A 20,951-nucleotide genomic window follows, 5' to 3' on the forward strand; every position below is an offset into this window, starting at 1 on the left:
TGTTGTTATTTGGTGAGAGAATACCACCTTTGTATGGAAGACAAGTGGAAGACAACCTATTTGCAGCAACAAAGGTTGGTAAAGGAGTGGAAAATAAATATTATGATGTAATCCCAGAGGTAGAGAAGGAAGAGGAAGAGGAGAAATCTCTCATTGTAGAGTAGAAAGAGCAAAATAAATATGGTTCTACAAATGTTTCTCATATAAAATTAAGATTTATTTTGAGTGTGCAAGTAAATAGGAAAATCATCTTCCAACTCTAGTAAAATGAGATCATGAAGAAAATGACATAGAACAAGAAACAAAATTTGAAGAAAAATTAAAGTTCCTTGAAGCAAGGTTTGAAACACCAGGTTTTGATGAAGTCTGCATAGAAGTTGAAACACTGAGTGTTGAAGACAACATGAATGATGTAGAAAATGAAAATGTTAATGAAATTTTCATGTATTGGAGCCCAAAGGGATAAAATTCTATTATGGACTTATGTTGCAGCAAATTGATAATCAAAGATTGATGATGAAGAGAAAACTATAGAAGATTACATCCATTCAGTTCTTTGCATTTCCTAAGCCCCCTTTTTAATGTGCTCTCTTTGATGCAGTTTTTTTGCCCTTTTTTACGACATTGTTACATCACACATTTTAGAGATAAATAACATTCATTTTTAAATGTATCATGGCCTATCTTTAGTATTGTGGAAAAATCCTGTGTCAGTGATGTTTATTACTTGATCTTTTGTTCAATTTTTTCTATAATCTATGTAGTTCTTGGTAATTTAGGCGGTGTATCAAAGCCGTTCCTGCAGTTTTGAGTAGACTACATTTTTAAAAGATACATTTCCAAGTCTTGTCAATGGTGTATCAAACGCAGCGTAAGATTTGAAATATTGAACTTTTATTTCTATTATAGATATGGACGAGGATATCAGATACGGTCTCGCTATTATAATTACCTCACTCAGATAACAACATCGGGAGGTTGGTTTTATTTAACTATATAAATACCACCTCAATTGAAGGAAGGAAAGAGCGAATAGTATTATGACAGCATCGGATCAAGATCATGAGGATGTGAACCTGCTTTGGATAATTTGGACGAGCTTGTCATCGATCTGGAAAGCTCTGGCGAGCACAGAGGCAGAAACAGGAGGAGAGGCTCCGAACAAGGCCGGCGCAACCTGTTGAGTTCCTGGATTCTGGCTGTTCAGTCCAGAGAAGGCCACTGCGTTGACAGGGCCAATGTTCTGTTGGAAATGCACAAGACCTCGAGGGAACACAAACACGTCTCCCTTCTCCAGCGTTGTGGAGAACAGAGTGTTGTTAGTGGTGATGAAGCCAACCAAGAGAGTACCCTCGATCACCACCAAGATTTCGGTGGCCCGCGGATGTGTGTGAGGAGGGTTGAGGCCGAGAGGAGCAGCAAAATCAAGGCGGACCAAGGAAATTCCCAAGGTGTTTAAGCCTGGTAGCTGCGTTACAAAAGCTGGCGTTACAACGAATCCCAACTGGTTGCTGGTATCTCCTGGTTTATCTAGGCCCCTCAACCGGAAGTCGTCTGCTGTGACCATCATCGCATTCTTACATGGAAACCCGTTCACAATAACTGCACAATTCAAATCAAGCAAAATATATATATATAATGTTATTCACCCATGATCAGCTAGCAGACATTCGCAAACGCACCAGACATACATATTATATTACATGTAATTACAACATGGAAACATTACCATTGCTTTGCATATCAGCAACGCAAATGTCTTGTAAAGGATCTGGATCGCTTGCACGCACAATAACAATACTATTCGCGTATGATAAGATCACTAGTACTGCAACTGCTAACGCCGGAAAGGATTCCATGGCTGCAACTCACTATTTTTCTTTTCTTCTATTCGAAAATAAATAGAGATGGACTGAATTTGATTATGAATGGAGAGCGTTGCTCCCTTTTATAACTATGGTAAATGACCCGGTGTTGCAGGTCGACCCACCGAATCCCCTCTGCCGCATACGACTGTGTCAGAGTTCTGGTTAGTTAGAGTCTAAAGAATAAAAAAAACTTAAGTAATGGTTAGAGTCTAAAGAATACAAAAAGCTCATGTACAATTGTCTCAATCAGCGAAGTAATCAATATATATGTCTCTCTGTCTGTCGGGAGGATATGGTCAGTTGCGTATTTTCCTTCGACATTCAAAAATAGAAAAAGTCTACCTTTATCTAATATGTTTTAGATTGTCTTTTAAGAATGAAAACGTTTGGTTTCATATAACGTGTTTTACTTTTTCAAACTAAAAAAAATGGTACAATGATCTGGAGTTTGATACAGTTTGGAAGTTAATATTTAATCCCAAAACATAATTAATTGATAATTGATAATGGTGTTATATAATTGATAATGGTGTTATATATATATCTATATAGATAGATATATTTATTTATTTATTTAAAGTATATAGATAAATTTATTTATTTATTTAAAGTAAGATTGTATCGCTTAACAAAATCGAAGTTTGAGTACATTATCTACTACCACTACTAGTATTCTTTAGAGCAATTTGTTGAATGGGAAACTATATAGTTTTGCTCATCTCCTAATAGAGTTATAGAGCAATCTGCCGAATTGGAAATTATATAATTTTGCCTATCTGCCAATAGAGTTATAGAGCAACCTACCTATTGGGAAATTATATAATTTTGACCATCTTCCAATAGAGTTATTACTGTAAAACTGCAAAAATTGTAAAATTTGCACTAGAGTGCCTATGGAGTCATCATACCACAAAAAACTATCAATCAACATTTAACGATTATGAATCAAAAGAAGTTATATCAACCCACATTTAACAATTATGAATCATAAGAAGTGATATCAACCAACATTTAACAGTTATCAATCAAAAGAAGTGACACGTGTTTGATCTCTCACACTAGATCTTAGAGGTGCTAGCACATGGAATATGACACCCAATTTGAGCAAGGAAAGTGTCCATCCTCTCCACAAAGAACCACACATTCCACTATTCTCTTTTCACATCATCAAGGCTAGCAAAAACATTATACCTATCATCTTGTTTTTCCATAAGAATACTTCCTATCAAGGTTTTCATTTTCCAATAAATAAATAACGAAAAAAATACTACTCTTAGGGTCTCAAATCCACTGCCCGCATTCCTCCACTAGCTCTAAATCTGAGAAGAACTGTCTTTCTCTAGCTGCAATGGTCTCAAGGTTCTAAAATTCACTTCGAATATCAAGAGGAACATACCAATGAAATGACTCATCAACCTCCTTGGCTTACTAATGGGCTTCATTATAGCATTGTGGGCCTCATTCTCCCATCCTCCCCTTCTGCTCCTCATGCACTAACATCTCATGGGGGTTGGCTCATAATGCAAATGAAAATCAAACTAGGTTTGACCAAGATACATTATTGGACAAAACAGAGAGATACACAAGAATGAAATCAAATCTCATTAATCAAACTGCTTGGACAACCAATACATTATATAGGCACACATAAATAGCTTCTAGGACAATCTAGATCCAAATAATTCAGATCACCAACTCACAACACAAACTACGAAGAAACAACTCATGACAGATAGACTCAAACACTAACTATGAGAACACAACTCATCAACTCTATCTGGACACATCATTTCTACATTATTCCAACATCCCCCCTTACCGGAGAAATGGATTTTCAACAATGCCTAGTTGTTTACATATTTCAAAGTTCATCTTTCCAAGAGGCTTGGTAAAGATGTGAGCTACATTCTCACTTGTATTACAATAGACTAAATGAATCTCATTTGATTGTATCTTTGCTCTTACAAAATGATGCTGAACTTTAATGTGTTTTGTTTTGGCATGATAAATTGGGTTATTTGCTAGTTTCATGGAACTCTTATTGTCACATTTGATGCTTGTTGGTCATCTTTGCTTTTCTCCAATATCTTTAAGATTCCTTCTTAACTAATAGGTTCACAAGTTGCATTGTTCAAGGCTTTGTATTCATCTTATGTGGATGACAAAGAAACAGCTGGTTGTTTCTTAGTGCTCCATGATATGACCCCTGATCCTAAATTGAATGCATATCCAAATGTTGATCTTATATCATCAGGATTTCTGGCCCAGCCTAAATCAGAAAAACATGCCAACTCAACATCAGATTCACCACTATACAAAATACCAAAATTTAGTGTTCCCTTCATATATCAAAGGACTTTCTTTGTTGTTTTCCAATGGCTTTCACAAGGTTTAGCCATAAATTGACTAAGGGTGCTGACAAAATACGCTATATCTGGCTTGGTAGTGGTGAGGTATTTCAAAATTCCCACCAATTGACGATACAAGCTTCCATTCACTTCTTTAAATCCATCATAATTGTACAACTTGGCATTCTGTTCCAAAGGAATAGACATTGGTTTGCATTCAAACATATGAAATCTGTCAAGGATTGTCTTTTCATATTTTCTTTGTGTGATGAGTGTCTTACCAGATTCCCTCCAAATTTCAAGACCCAAACAATAATACAATTCACCAAGGTCCTTCACTTCAAATATCCGTGACCACTGAATTTTAATTTCTTCAATCAACCTGAGTGCACTCCCTATTATGATAAGATCATAAACAAACAAATCTATCAAGGCAATGTTCCCATTTTCATCTCTCTTAATGTACAAGTTAGGATCACTTTTGCTTCTCACAAAACTTTTTTCGTAAAAGAATAAATCAATTTTCACATACCAAGATTTTGTGCTTGTTTCAAACCATACAAATCTTTCTTTAACTTGCAAACAAGATGTTCTTGTCCCTGATTTACAAACCCTCCGGGCATAACCAAATAAACTTCTTCTTTTAATTCACCATTCAAGAAAGCTAATTTGACAGCTAACTGATGCATTTTTCAATTTTGTTTTGTAGCTAATGCAATCATGATTCTAATTGTATTTAGTTTAGCTATAGGTGCAAAATTACCTTCATAATCAATGCCTTCTTTTTGTGAATAGCTTTTTTCAACCAATCTAGCTTTATACTTATCAATACTACCATCAACATTAAACTTTCATTTGAACAACCATTCGCATCCTATGGGAACTTTATCTTTAGGCAATTATATTAATTCACATGTGTCATTCTTCATTATGGAGTTATATTCCTCATTCATTGCATCTCTCCATTCTTTATATTCTTTAGCTTCTTCATAACTTGAAGGTTCTACAACATTCATTACATGAGACATCAATGCATAATCTTTATACCTTATAGGTGGCTGAATTTGACGTGATGACCTCCTTATAGTTTTATTGCTTTCATCCTTCTTTCTGCTCTGTGGAGTCTCTTGTTCTCTTCTTGGAGTGTCATGACTGTTGGATGCTTCCTGCCCTTGAACCTGTACCTATTGTTGTACCTGTTCATGTTCCTGCTCAAAACTTGCTTCTATTTTGTCATAATCATCAATATCATGCCATACACCTGTGTTATTCATTTTATCACCTTCATCTTCATTTTCATGAAACACCACATCCCTACTTGCAAGAAATCTTTGTGAACTAGGATCAAACAACTTGTATGCCTTTTGATCATCAAAATAACCAATGAATGTGCACTTAATAGATTTTGCATCAAGTTTTCTTCTTTCATATTTTCGAATATGTGCAAATGCCTTACATCCAAAAACTATTAAATGATTCACTTTTGGTCTATATCCATAAAATGGTTCAAAATGTGTTTTCAGATTTAAACTTTTGGTTGGACTCCTATTTTTCAAGTGAACAATAGTATTAATGGCTTCAACCCAAAAAACATTACAGATATTGTTACCTTGAAGCATGCTCTGTGCACATTCCACTAGTGTTCTATTTTTCCTCTGAGCAACTCCATTTTGATGAGGTGTATGAGGCACTGTAAATTGTTGTAGAACCCCATGAATTTATCAATATTGATTAAAAACTCTTGATTTGTATTCTCCCCCTTGATCAGATCTGAGAATTTTGACGTTTTTCGAAGTTTGTTTTTCCACCATGTTTTTTAATTCCTCGAAGTACTCAAAAACATCGCTTTTATTTCTTATGAAATAGACCCAAGTGTATCTAGATCTATCATCAACAAAAATAAGAAAGCACAATGCTCCTCCAAGAGATCTAGTTTTCATAGGTCCACATACATCAGTATGAATTAATTCAACTATTTCGCTTTGCCCTTTTTCTTCATGTATAGGAAATTCCTCTCTATGTTGCTTTCCAAGTGCACATGATTCACATTCAACATGATTATTCTTGATTACAGGAAGACCTTCAACCATTGTTTTTCTTTGAAGTAACATTAAATCACTGTGATTTAAATGCCCATACCTTTGATGCCATAAATTTTCTGTTGACATTGTTATAGATGCCAATGCTTGATGCCCTATCCTGGTCACATTGAACATATACAAGTCTCCAACTCTGATACTTGTGGCAATAATGTTGTAGTGATCCTGGATATCTTTAACAACACAATGTGATTCAACAAAATCCACCTTTAGATCTTGATCAACAATAGTAGAAACCTAAATTAAGTTCTTTTTTACACCAAGAACATACATCACATCATGGATTTGTCTCTCTTTTCCATTAGGTAACATCACACCTATTATTCCATATCCTTGAACTTTAAGGGATCTGTTATCTCCTAGATAAACACATGTTCCATCAATGTTCTCATGATATTCATCAAACCAATCCTTATTACAAGACATGTGGAGTGATGAAAAAAAATCAATGAACCAAGCATTCACATCATCAGTCTCAACAGACAATGCAGCATTAGAAACAAACAATTTGAGATTTTTAAATCCATCGTTGATTGAGGTGTCTTTGTCCTCAAAAGTCCCATTATGCCTTATGTTTCTCTGTTTAGACTCATTATATTTTCTTTTATAGAAATCTTTAGAATGATGTCCAGATTTTCCACAATAATAACAATCATCATTTCTCTTATCATGAACTAGAAATTTAGGTTGTGCCATACCCATTTGCTTTGCTTGAAACTTTCCTCCTTTGCTTTTGTCCCATGGTTTGCCTTTGTATGGCTTCTTACCCTTGGATACCAATGCCAAATCTGAATCGTTTGAGCCCAAACTGAAGTTCTTCATCTTCTCTTCCTCTTGTGGAAGAATACCTGTCAATTCATCCAAAGTAGGAGGCTTCTCTCTAGCTGAAAGACTTGAAACAAAAATTTGATAATCTTTCACTAAGCCATTTAATGTGATAGTGACCAAGTCAGTATTGGACACCTTTTCACCAATATCTCCTAACTTATCACTTAGGTATTTGACATGAGAAATCAAATTGCTTATACTTTCATTGGCCTCCATTTTAATTGACAAAAGCTTGGTCTTCAAGAATAAAATCCAGTTAGTATTAGTTGTTTCATATAAGCTTTTGAGAACATCCCATGTTTCTTTGGATGTTTCACAATCCCTAATATGAGGTATGATGTTGTCCTTAAATAACATTCGTAGCAACACCTTTGCTTTTGTTTCCCTTTTTCTCCAATTTGGAATAGCTGCAACAGTTGTGGGTTTGGGCTCCGCCCCACTCACTATGGGCCACAAATTATTTCCGTTTAAAACTGTTGATACCTTGAATTTCCAATTTGCATAATTTCATCAATCAAGCCTTGTTCACTCATTCACATACATTTCAGCCAAACATTTTGACATAATGACAAAAGAATTGTCACCAATCAACAAAATGCACCCAAATCCACCAGATCTACACCGAAATTCACCAGATCTACATCCAAATTCACCAGATCCAAAACCAAATGTGCATGATATAAACAAAAGCAAGAGTTAATCTTGCTTCAAATAAAAAAACAAAGCCAAAAAATACTCCTTATATGTCCTTTTCAACCAACGTAATTTGCACTCCCAAAAAAGATTTCAAATGATTCTTCCACCAAAACATAAAAAAACACCCAACACCTTTTTAACTCTCTTCACCAAAAATAACTATAAAATAATTTTCACCAATAAATAAAAACAAAACTTTCACCATAAATTTTTTTCACCAAATTTTTAACTCCCTATGCCTCCATACCTCATCCACAGTTTTCTCTCAAAACAAAAAATAAAGAAAATTTAAATAAGTAAATACGTGATAAGATTTTACATCTTTGACAGGGCTCCTTAGTGCGCCAATTTACTCCTCCATGAGAAATTAACCTCAAACTTATGGCTTGGCTTGATTTAAAAAATCAAATCATACCTTTCAAATTATGATGGTTGCGGTGGTTATATACTTCCACAGGCTTCTCACATGCGAAGACTGTAGTTATATACAGACACAACGAATGCAGACAACATCGTTCAACAATATTCCTCAACCAAATAACATAAAAAATTTGGGAGCAGCACCATAACAACAGGATCTCATAGCCCTCTATTTCACAACCCTCACAACAGGATCTCACAACCCTCTATTTCACAACCCTCACAGATCTAGATTCTTTTACTCTCATATCTAAAGCCTCACTAGATCACATTCTCTGGCTCTGATACCATATTGGAAAAAACAGAGAGATGCACAAGAATGAAATCAAATCTCATTAATCAAACTGCTTGGACAACCAGTGCATTATATAGGCACACATAGGCAGGTTCTGGGACAACCTAGATCTAAATAATTCAGATCACCAATTCACAACACAAACTACGAATACACAACTCATGAGAGATAGACTCAAACAATAATTACGAGAATGCAACTCATAAACTCTATCTAGAAATATCATTTCTACATTATTCCAGCACACATAATACCACTAACGAAGAAATGGTGCTCAAGCACTAGCTAGGAATGAAAAACAGAGCACCAAAGAGGTCCAACACAACCCTTAGCATGAATAAGTCAACATTCAAGGACAACTAAACAAGATTTAAAATATATCCATATAATAGCAACCAATATACTGTCCCCCCACCAATAACTAACCCCATAACATGCACAATCATCCCAAGTACACAAATCCAACCAAACAACAAGCCGACTCAAGAGTGTCATAAATAGCGGATAAAATCAAGCTAACAAATTGAAGATGGGAGATGGAGCAACAATAAAAATTAAGGTAACATAAGGGTTTCATAATTTATGGAAATGAGCCAAGCTCCAAATGCTACATGCAATAGAGTATATACGCTTTCAGCAGATTGAAAATGTTGATAACAACCTAGCCCCCAAAATCAACTTCAACCCACGTTCTAAACTCCCATCCCTCACCTTGGTTATAGAGCCCCTGGTCTTCAAAACAAAAATAGATGTATTTCCATTGGTAAAGAGTTTCATTTCGTAACTTTGGTTTGTCAAGCTCTCACTGAGGCCTTGCGGGCCACCAGAGTGACTATACCAATTGAAACATGCGCCTCGTTCTAGCCCGATACCCTCCCAGAGCATATTTCAAGACCTTCTAACAATGGAAGCATACCAAATTTAAACTAAGGCAAATACAACCAATGTTTTTGGTCCCTTTGTTCCTTACAAAATGACATGCATCTGATATCATAAATTGAAGTAATTTCATGTGTCTGCATGCACAGGGGTGGCGTTGCCACCACCAACCTTTAATCTTTCTCATTCTTCAAGGTTGCAGGCTCAACTACCCATGCTGCTAATTTCCTTGTACCACACTCTGTTCGGGAATTTTTAAATAATTTTGAGTTGTTAACATGTTTGACATTATTTTTTTAAGATAGAAAAAAACCACTCCTATATAGTATGTTTCACATTGTTATTTAAAAATAACACACACACACACACACACACACACACATATATTCACATAGATGTGTGAAATTTTATATTATTTATATTATTATTTATGAGTTTGTTTCAATGTTTTCTATAGGAATTCAACCCAATAATTTTTAATCAATTTATAATTAATAAAAAATATATAATGATTTAGAGTATCATACAATTTGTAAATAAATCACTTAAAAGAATTAGTTGGTAACCATGCTTATCATATATACTATTAAAATATTTTGAATAGGTAACATGTTTCACATTATTTTTCAAAATTGAAAAAATCTACTTCTATGTAATATGTTTCACATTGCTATTTAAAAATAGAAAAACTATATACTAGTTTTTTTGGGTATGATACCATTTCAATTTCTGCGCAATTACATTATTATTTATTTATAAAATTTAATTATTTCAAATTATTTGTTTGTAAGTGTGTGTATTTATATGAAATTTTCAATTATAATTTCATATTATTGTTTAGGCATTTTCTAACTATTTTTGAAGTTCTCTTAATCTAGCCAAATATTTTTTAATCAAATTATGTTTTTATGTTGCTTAAAATATATTTTTGAACACACAAAAGGCCAACACACATACATATTCTACATGGTTTTTTAAATAAAAGAATATATAATGATTTAAAGTATCATAAAATCTGAAAATTAATTATTTGGTAATGGTGTTGATCATATATGTTATTAAATTATTTTGATTTGTTGACATGTTTGGTATTATCTTTTAAGACAGAAAAAAATCTACTTCTATGTAATACTTTTCACATTATTACTTAAAAATGGAAAAAAATACATTACTTTTGGGTATAATACAATTTCAAAGTTTTCATGTATAACTATATTATTTTTTATTTATACAATTTAATTATTTAATAGATGTTAAAAGGTTACTAAATCAGTGAGTGTTTTTTCCTTTTCATGTTGGTGTAGGAGGGTTAGGGGGCAAGGGAGTGGAGTGGTTTTGGGAGCTACGGGGCATGGTGGTGGAAACGGAAGTAAGAAAATAGATATATCTATATTGATTTATCAATGAGATATAATAAGAATACTGCCTTGTGTAATACTCCCTAGTAGCCCAATTATGGCGATGCTACCGCTTCTGACTCAGATATCATAATCGTAATATAAAACATATAGAATGACAAAATAGTAAAATAACACGTTGGATAATCCATAAAACATGTATGTATATAAAGTTTGAAGCACTTATATATGAACTCAGTTGGCTGTCTACAAGACTCAGACATACCATCTAGCCATAAACCATGTTGCTCCAACTTTCTTAGCTTTCAATCACCCTCAAGTTAGGGATGTTACTCCATGATGGAAACAGATAGGGCCAAGGTACCAAACCCTTGTAACCCTAAACCAATAGGCTCACATCCCCCACTAGCCCCACACTCAATTAATTCACCACCTTCTTTTCACTCACAGTCCATTGGGTGGCACCACTACCTCCAAGATAACCAAATTGGTCGGCCATGGATGTACCTAACCCCATGGCTTCCAAGAGTTCCTACCACCCTTAGGGTTCTCTGGGTACCCTCTTGGCCCTCACGTAGTGGCACCTGTCCCTACTAATCCATATCCAATTGAATAGGCGAATTGTCATTTCACTAGTACAAAATGGCTAATTAGTTAATAAAAATGACTAAAATTTGCATACAAACAACCATTTTTCAGTCGGTGACGAGTAGTAGCTAATTTACAGTATCTTATAACACGCCAAAATTTTAATCATTTTTAGCTTAGTCATTAATTGGTTGTCTCAATTTCATCGCTTTGTAGTATGTTTAGTCATATATTTGGCCATATTTTTGGTCATTGATTTAGTCATTAATTGCCGCAATTAATGACCAAATATATAACAAGATATATCACTATATGGTCCCCCGAGAAAACCAATTAATGACCAAAGAAATATGGCTAAATTTTGGTCGTGTTATAAGATATTGTAAATTAACTACTAATAGTCGAATATATGCAAAATTTAGTTGTCATTTGTAATAACAAATTAATCATTTGCAATAATAGTTTTTTTATAGTTTCATGTTCATTATTTTTTCCAAGGAAAAAAACCGAGCTTTTCTATTAAAAAATAAAAGAGCTACAAACAGATGAGTTAACATCCAGCAGATAGGAACACTGCCTGAAACAGAGAAGGTGCCTCAAGGGCTCGCATCGTTAGTGAACTAACGTGCACAAAGAATATGAAGGAGAAGAGAAGAAAGAACGAAAAGAAAAAAAAAGGGAAAAAACCTGGCTTCTGGCTCAGGTTTTTCGCCCCTTTTTCTTTTCAACCTTTCGCCACTCTCCCACAGTGGGCTCGGGCGAGACAATGACTAGCTGGGCTGCGTCATTTTGTTGTCCAATTTCTTTATCTGAATCTGATGTGTCTGAATGATGCTGCCGTTTGTTGCCCCCCGTGCTTTGATCCACGTTTGTCATCTGTTGCTGGGTCTCTTCCTGGAAAGAATGTGGCTGTAGCTCCTTATTGCCTACTGTATTTTCCTTTTGGGTCTCTAGATCATCCTCCTCTATGATTGTATCGTCCTCCTCTTCTTCTGTTTCTGCATCTTCTGATACTATGGGGGCTTTCTTTTCCTCGGTTTTCTTCTTTATGACATTGTCTATGTTCTGCCATCCTTTGTGCTTCCTTTGTTGTGGCTTGCTCTTATTATGACTTTTGCATGCATTGAGCAAGTGACCTGTTTGTTGACATCCCCTGCATCTGAATGCTGTGTTCTCATAGTCCAAAGTTTGTTTCCATTGTGTGTTGTTGAAGTTCAGGATGATGCTTTCTGGTAATCCCTGGCTGAGATCCACCTCTATGCAAATTCTAGCAAAAGTAAAGATCCCTTTTAGATGTCTCTCTGTATCTATCTTTAGCATTCTTCCGAGAGTATTTCCTATGGCTGCTAGGGAAGAAAAGTGCCAAAAATGCATCGGAAGATTATGTAGCCTTACCCATACCGGCATTTTTGTTACCACCATGGAGTTTGGGTCAAACTCCGGAAACCAGGGGGTGACAAATAAACCCGCACTGCCCCAGAACCATGGTCCTACGGTGAGGACTTTATCCCTCTCTTCTTCGTCTCGGAAGACTACTATGAAAAAACCTTTCGAGCATAGCTGAATTCGGCAGTTTTTTGTCCATGTCATGTGTATCCATTGGTACAAGGCATCCGATCTAGGCCAGAAGCCGTTAAATCTACAAATGATTGCATTTTTTTTTAGGTCTGTGAAAATGCCCTTTACCTCTGGGATATCCAGCAGAATGGAGGGGCTCCCTGGTGCTTCATCTACGATATATTGTCCTGGAGGGGTATTTTCCTTTGCCTGTTCTTTCCCCCTTTGAGTGCCTATCCCCTTTGCTGCATCTCTGTAAGATCCTGTAGGTTTTGATGTAGATCCCTTTGATCCACCTCGCAGCCGGAGATTGAGAATAACAGTTGAGTCTTTTGTAATCCTATAATGCTGGAGGATGTGTTGATCCTGCATGCATAACCCAGAGAATAATAGGTTTTGTGATGCAGTTGGAATGCCCATTCTGACCTGTATCTCTTTTTTAAATCCAATACCGTCATCCATGCCCAGATCTGCACGCAAAAATGCCTTCCTTCTGTTGATCTAATAAAGATTTGTTTCCGATCTGCTTTGTCTGCCGATCTTATGGAAGTTTGTTCCGCTGCAGTAGTTATAGGGACTTCATAGCCCGAATCCGGGTCCCTACGCCCCCCCTTTGCCAGATCCACAGCTTTTTCGTGTAAGATTTGCCCTGGGGCGAATGATCGATCCCCCGGCGGACTGAAAAGGAGCAAAGAAACTGGACGCCTTGTTCCTTCACCATCGCAGACAGTTTTTCCTATTGGTGTAACAGGGCTCCTGGCTTGGACCGCTTGCGTTTGGGTGGACTGAGCCCTTTCTGATGCCGCTGTGCGATGAACTCTCTGTACCCTAAAGGAGGGGAATCGAAACAGGTTTATCTTCCTGAGGATCGATTCGTTTGAAGCTTTTCCCGCTGCAAAACCAAACCAGGACTCTAGGGGAGCATCGAAATCACAGAAATCGGTGGCCTGCCGTCTTGCATAGCCGTTTGGGAGCTGGACTGATGGGGTCGCGGCGGCGCAAAGAAGCCCTCCTGAAACCCTAGATCCCTGCTTCGCCGCCATCGTTCCTTTTTCATGTTCATTATATAAACAACTAATTTAGTAGTTTATATGCATTTCATTTACTTTCATTAATAATCATTGTAAACAACTAATTTAGTCGTATATTTATTTTATTTGTGTTCATCATTAATCACTATAAGTGATGAACCAACACTCGCATCCTATGCAATCTTGTATTACAATATTTTCAAATTACATGCTCAATTACATGACCAAACATGACCCAAGCATCCCGATACTTACTAAGAGTTTATAACACACACTCTTTGGTCAAGTTTACATCAGAATAGAAACCAATACCCCAGCTATCAATACAAGGCCAAAACATCATCGTTGCTTTAATAAGCAATGAAAAACACATCATAACTTTTGTAATTTAAATTGTAACAAATGATTTACAAAATGGGTCCATGACAAGCTACCATATCTAGAAAAACCATCTGTCACTCATGAAAGTGAATGAGTCATCATCTACTTGTGGCAGATTTGCTTGTCGAACAACTCTTCCAACTGGTTCCTGCATAGATTGTTTGTCCTTGAGATGTTGCTCTAGAGCCTCCAACATGTGGCTTCTTGATCATTCTACATGTAATTTTAGCTTATGTGTTGAGCATGGGTATGCGTCCCTTAGTACAGAAATGATGATGAAAATGTATTGTAAGAAATAATGAACTTGACCAGTTATTCTTGATCCGAACTTGTAACAAGGGAAATCACTTTAGTCATCAACTATCGTTTCTAACATTGCACTTTAGGGGGACAATCTCTTATAGGCCATTTTATCGAATTTGGTCAATAGGACTGCAAATCAAATCAATCACCATATGTGACCACGTTGTCATCATCCCTACACAAATCCCTAAGCATGACCTTTCCAAATCCCTAAGTTTCTGGGTCTAACTACCAAAAATCAATTCTTTTAAGGCCCAATGTACCCTGCCCCTTTAGAGACCTGCGCTCAACAACATGTTTCTCCATTCTGCATCAATGTTGATCAGCAACAACTTGTCCCTTGTTGGGGGTGCGCTAATTCTATAATTTCAAGAAAATTAAAAAGGATCTTGAAGCTTCCTCTTCTAGGGGCTTTCTGGAGTTATTTTAACCATTTACCTTGGATAAGAAGCTTGAATCCTATCTGATCCTACCTTACAGACTTCACCTCTTATCCCTTGAGTTCATGTTCCCATCTTAAGTGGATATCGAGCCTAGATTGGTAAATGAATAAGAATTCCTAAACTACCTGTTATATACATTTTTGGGCACTGCAACCCCAATCAAACATGTCCATAAACCAAGGGCTCCTAAGTCCCTAAAAGTGTTGTTCCATATCCTAAAAGAACAAGGTCAGCTAATTACATCATCTCCCAGAAGTTCTCCATGAAAAACTACTCAGAACTGGTCAGAACTAGACCATCTCACCTGCTTCATGGTCAAAGTGCGATGCATCCCACCTAATGCACACGGGAGGTGCGATGCATACTGAAAAGCCCTTATATGGGGTGCGATGGGTGAGAGTGGACAAATGGCAGAGTCAATTTGCGAGGTGGATGATCATGGAAACTTCCAGAAACTTCTCCTGTGACACTTGCCTCTATGAATTTGCCCAGGGATGAGTAAGAGATCATCAATCTCGAAGTGGAATCAAGAACTATCAGAGAGAGGACACTAATCAAATCTCAGAAGATGACTCACCTCCTTGCAATCATCTATATATGGATCCCTCATCCCAGAGATCCAGGGGGCTGGAATTTTGTATCTTGTAAGGAAGTGCTGCTGGTTTCTTAGTGTAACATCATAGTGTTGGGTGATCTAAGCTTTTCATGAGGTGAGAAGGGCTTTCTTGCTGAGAGGATGATGCTGGGTCAGAAAAATTGGTTGTAATCCTCTTTTCTATTCTTGATATTAGTAAAGCTATTCAAGTTTTCCTCCACATTCTTGTATGATTGATGATATATGCATTTTTGTGGTCAATATATATCTAGTCCTATATTGTTTGTGATAGTAGATCTATGTTCTTGGATAGTGTTATGCTACTTTGATTCCATAGGTGCTCTTTGAAGCTGGGTAGATGGGGAAGCGAGTTGCAAAGATCTATAAGAAGGGAGAGGAATCAAGCAAGGAGCCAAGCACAAGATAGAGGTTGGTCTCCTTTGTTCCCCTCTTATCTACTTCTCATAAAGGAAAACGAAAGTAGTTTTAGTTTGTTTGTTTCTAAGATAGCTACCAATCTTAGTGGGACTAGCAGCTCTGCCTGGACACTAGTTTTCCTGATAAAAAAATGGCAACTCCACTGTGGAGCAAATAGCTTGTTTGCTTTTCTATACTTGTTTGTTTTATAAACTTACAGATGGAGCCTGAATTCAAGCCAGCTAGCCTTCGAACTGCATTTGCTATGCAAGTACAAATTAGATCAATGCTACTTCAGTCCATCTCCGGGTTTTGTTTATAAACTAAACAATTGATTTGTGAACATCCTAATTGCCCTTGTGGTGGCTCTAGTAACCTCCTTAGATCTACCCCTGTGATTTATTTATTAATTATCACTTGCTCGGCCTAAATCCATTATGACTCTATCATCAACTGAAGCAGAGGATGTTGCAGCAACAACATCAACATGTCAAACTGTGTGGGCGAGAACAATTTTGAACGATTTATTGCATGAACAGAAAGAACCAACTCAAACTTTTTGTGACAACAAATCTGCTATTGCAATATCATGAATTAATGTTTTCCATAAGAAGAGTAAACATATTGATACAAGATATAACTTCATTTGAGAATCAGTAAGCAATAATGAAATATGTATGGAGTTTTGTAGATTTGAAGACTAGTTTGTAGATATATTTACAAAACCCTTGGGTAAAGAATTGTCTGAAACTCACAAGGAAAACATAGGAGTATGTATGATGTAACTACATTTTGATGAAATAACAATTTTTTTGTTTTTGTTTTTGGTGAAATAATTAAGGGAAAGAACGTAAGAGTAATTATTCCACCATGCATCATCTTCCACCGTCGTCGCCTCCCCGCACACCGCCATGACTGTTCAATTTCCAACAGTTACCACCGCCTGCGATCACACCACCTTGGCCTCTCAAATTTGAAAGGCCAACACCGTTTGGAAAAATAATTGTTTAACTGATGTAACCATCTCTACTTTTTCTATAAATAGAAATGATCATCGAGAGGCATATATCATCCAACTCGGCTTTCGTATTTGCATGAGTAGATAGCAACTATAGTTGCAGTTTGTATTTCATGTGTGTTTAGTTTCTTTCAACGTTCCCATTTTCATCATGAAACTCGAGAAATTATGATAAGAAATAAATGTTTTGAACTCTAAGATAAATATAGTATGGAAAATAGGAAGGATGGAATTTTTTTGTTAGAATGTAAACACATTGGCTAATCCCCTAATATGTAATTTGCAAAATGTTTGGTGATTTTTTTATAATGATTTTATATAGCCTCCTATAAAATTTTGGTAGTTTTTGAGGTAAAATAGTTTTATCCTACAAAATTTGGTTAATTGTTTTAACAATATCTAAAAAATAATTTTCCCTCGGCAAAAAGATGGAAAATTAGCCCATCTGCAAGATTTAGATCCTAAAATTTCCCCAAATATAAATCTTTAAATTTTTCTCAATTGTTATAAAAAATATAATAAAGTGATTTCAAACTTACTCGAAGTATCATATAACTCAACCATTTTTCAATAAAAAAAATCAAAAACATCACATATATTATTCTTACAACCAAAATTAATTTTAATTCAATTTTTATTATCATTCTTTTACATTTATTATACATACTCCAAAATAATTACACATCTAATATTTAAATCCTTTATAATATCTAAAAATAGAATAATTCAAAATTATTAATTTTATGAAGTAATGTAGAAAGAGGAAAAGAATATCAATTAATCGGTTCTATATATTCCTGTATAACCAAACAGAGTGTATAAAAAATTGAAGTTGTCTTTAGTGTGATTTTTTGGACTTTCTGGTGCCAGAATCTGGTGGAAAAATTTGAGGTGAAATCTTGATTTGTGTTATTTAAACTAGCTTTTTTACTGTATATATGGATTGAGCGCGTGGAAAACCCTTGGGACACTTGGATTGCACAAGATTACCCATCAAGCTTGTGATTTCAATAAATTCCTCCAATGTATATATGGATTCAACACCCTCCAAAACCCCTAAGGCACTTCGATTGCACAGGATTACCCACCAAACTTGCGATTTTAATAAATTCTTGCAATTACACTAGAAAAATGCCACCATAAGAGCTTCCAAAAAGTCACACTAAAAACCACTCCTAAATTTTGTATCAAAATCAAATAAAAGTTTTACGTTTTACAAGAGTTACCATTTTCGTTTGAATTTTAATACTATTTATTTATAATTAAAATTTAATTTAAAATATTAAATACATAAAGACCGGAGTGTGTGTTGCATATCCACAAACCTTATGTATACAACCTTAGCAACGCTTACCCACGCTTACCCGCAACATAGAGCCTAGGAAAAGCAGATGATGACCTATGGAAGACATGACCACGAACACTTGCAAAATATTTGTTCCTCGAATTGAGTTTTAGTTAACATTTCATAATGTGCTCAAACATAACAAGAAGATAAACAAATTGAACGTCTTGTCCGTGGTAGAGAATTATATCGAAAGTAAGTGGAGAAAATATGAATGATGATGGGGAGAGGGTGTCCAGATCGAATGAATTTCATTATATGTATATAACCACCAAATTGCAAGGAAGTCTACAGGATAAGTCTGCATAGATGGATATGAAATTAAAGCTGTGAAATTTATTAATCCAAACAATCACCGCCGATTTGCAATATTGAGGTACCATACATTTATGTGGTATATTGGGGTACCATACTTGCATACTAGATAGTAATGACTACCTATTACTCCGTGACTTGAGAGTAATTAGAGAGGGGTTTTATTTTTTATATTTTTTTATATAAATACCAACTGAACTGAATTGAACAACTAAAGACCAAATCTATTCTGATTGATGCAAAGGAGAAGTGACATCGTCATGAGATGAGATCAGGAGAAGGACTTGAATTTGTTTTGGAGACGGTGGACGAGCTTGGAATCGATCTGGAAAGCTCTGGCAAGAACGGAGGCATCAACAGGGGGAGAGGCACTGAACAGTGCGTTGGCCACCAGCTGAGTTCCTGGATTCTGGCTGCTCAGTCCAGAGATGGCCACTGCGTTGACAGAGCCAATGTTGAGTTGGAAGTGCACAAGGCCTTTGGGGAACACGAACACGTCTCCCTTCTCAAGCTTTGTGGCGATCAATGTGTTGTTAGTGGTGATGAAACCAACTGAGAGAGTACCCTCGATGACCACCAAGATTTTGGTGGCCCGCGGATGTATGTGAGGGGGAACGAGGCCGAGAGGAGTAGCGAAATCAATCCGAACCATGGAGATTCCTAAGGTGTTCAGCCCTGGTAGTTCCATGACAGAGGCTGGCATTACGTTAAATCCCAACATGTTACTTATATCTCCCGCTTTATCTAGGCCCCTCAACAGGAAGTCCTTTGCTGTAACAATGGCCGCATCCTTGCACGGGAATCCGTTCACAATAACTGCATCATAAATCAAATTAAAACAACATTTAGGTGATGTACTTATTCATCGATGATCACACTATTGATAGCAAACGCATCAGAAATAGAAATACACATCATCAAATGCAAATTTATACCTTTGCTCTTTAAATCAGCGACGCAAATGTCTTGTAAAGGATCTGGATCACCTGCGCACACAATAACAATACTATTCGCGTATGACAAGATCAGCAGTACTGCAAGGACTAACGCCGGAAAGGATTACATGCCTGCAACTCAACTCAACTCACTATTTTTTTCTTTTCTTCCTTACGATTCGATGCTTAAATGATAGATGATGCTGCACTGAGTAGTTCGATGAAGAATGAATTTTGAACGTTCTTCCTTTTCCTTTTATAACGTAGCAGCCATATGCCATTTCCAATTTTAATACAAGTCTCCCCACCCAAGCCAAGCCAACAGTGAATGACCCAGTCATGAATGCCGCCTGTATTGACATTAAGAAGTCCAACTTTTAATTTCAGTCTCCGTCGAAGCAAGAGTACTGAGTGACGCACTCTTCACGACGTGGTCACCCGCCTGTATATATTGACATTAAACTTGGTAGCAACTGTGTGAAATGGAAATAACGCGGATCATTACCCACCAACGCCCCTCTACCGCATCTGACCGTGCCAGGATTTTTGGTGTTTTTTGGTTTTCACCGCCTTTACGACATCCTCATTTTCCCTTCGGGAGAAAAGATCAAGTTATCGAAGACGCATGTAGCTGGGCATTTATTGCCTTATGGTATGCCCGTTATCCATAACATATGGTCATCCAGACTAATACACTGACAATTTGGCATTTCTCCAGCATTCTCTTCCTCAGGTCCTACAATGGATTCGGCAGCTCCTTCATGTATTTATTTATTTCAAAATTAATAATTATTTGACTTTATATAGTCGTTAAGTTATTGGTTTACAATATTATAAAATAGTTTAAATATATCTCTCTCATTTTACCTCTATCAAAACTAATACTCATTAATATATATATATATATATATATATATATATATATATATTTAACATGATCGTCTACTCTTATATTATAAAAAAACTGCATTGAGCAGGTTCTGTTACATAAGATGCAGGAAGAAGGAGAGAAGAAGTCCAAAATAGGGTCGCAGCCCTTGGCTTCTGAGAGTTTGACTTAAAGAAAATATGTTGAAATAGATAGCGACTGTATTGTCGGACAAAAAGGCCAGCTAGAAGGTAAACTTTGCTGGACATATGATTATTTACCAGAACTGATTAACCGAGTCTTCCACCTGGGGCTCCTTTTTGCTTGCCTTGGTAGATGCCTCTGCTTGCATACTCTCTGCGAG

General features: G+C 36.2%; 2 protein-coding genes across 2 annotated transcripts; both read right to left on the reverse strand.

Moving 5' to 3' along the window:
- Positions 1-1,060: 1,060 nt before the first annotated feature.
- On the reverse strand, positions 1,061-1,871 carry LOC149257949 (germin-like protein 8-2). Its single transcript, XM_089392936.1, has 2 exons — positions 1,730-1,871; positions 1,061-1,602 (listed from the first exon to the last, which is right to left on the reverse strand). Exons 1-2 carry the CDS (start codon positions 1,857-1,859, stop codon positions 1,061-1,063), a joined length of 672 nt encoding a protein of 223 aa, XP_089249062.1. The 5' UTR covers positions 1,860-1,871.
- A 16,884-nt stretch (positions 1,872-18,755) lies between these two features.
- LOC149257950 (putative germin-like protein 3-2) lies at positions 18,756-19,917 on the reverse strand. Its single transcript, XM_089370454.1, has 2 exons — positions 19,720-19,917; positions 18,756-19,600 (listed from the first exon to the last, which is right to left on the reverse strand). The coding sequence occupies exon 2, from the start codon at positions 19,503-19,505 to the stop codon at positions 19,056-19,058; it is 450 nt and encodes a 149-aa protein (XP_089226580.1). The 5' UTR covers positions 19,506-19,600; positions 19,720-19,917; the 3' UTR covers positions 18,756-19,055.
- Positions 19,918-20,951: the final 1,034 nt, after the last annotated feature.

Source organism: Pinus tabuliformis, chromosome 6, assembly GCF_031772625.1.
Source record: "Pinus tabuliformis cultivar Carrire ecotype Pingquan chromosome 6, CPIR1, whole genome shotgun sequence".
NCBI classification, from domain to species: Eukaryota; Viridiplantae; Streptophyta; class Pinopsida; order Pinales; family Pinaceae; genus Pinus; species Pinus tabuliformis.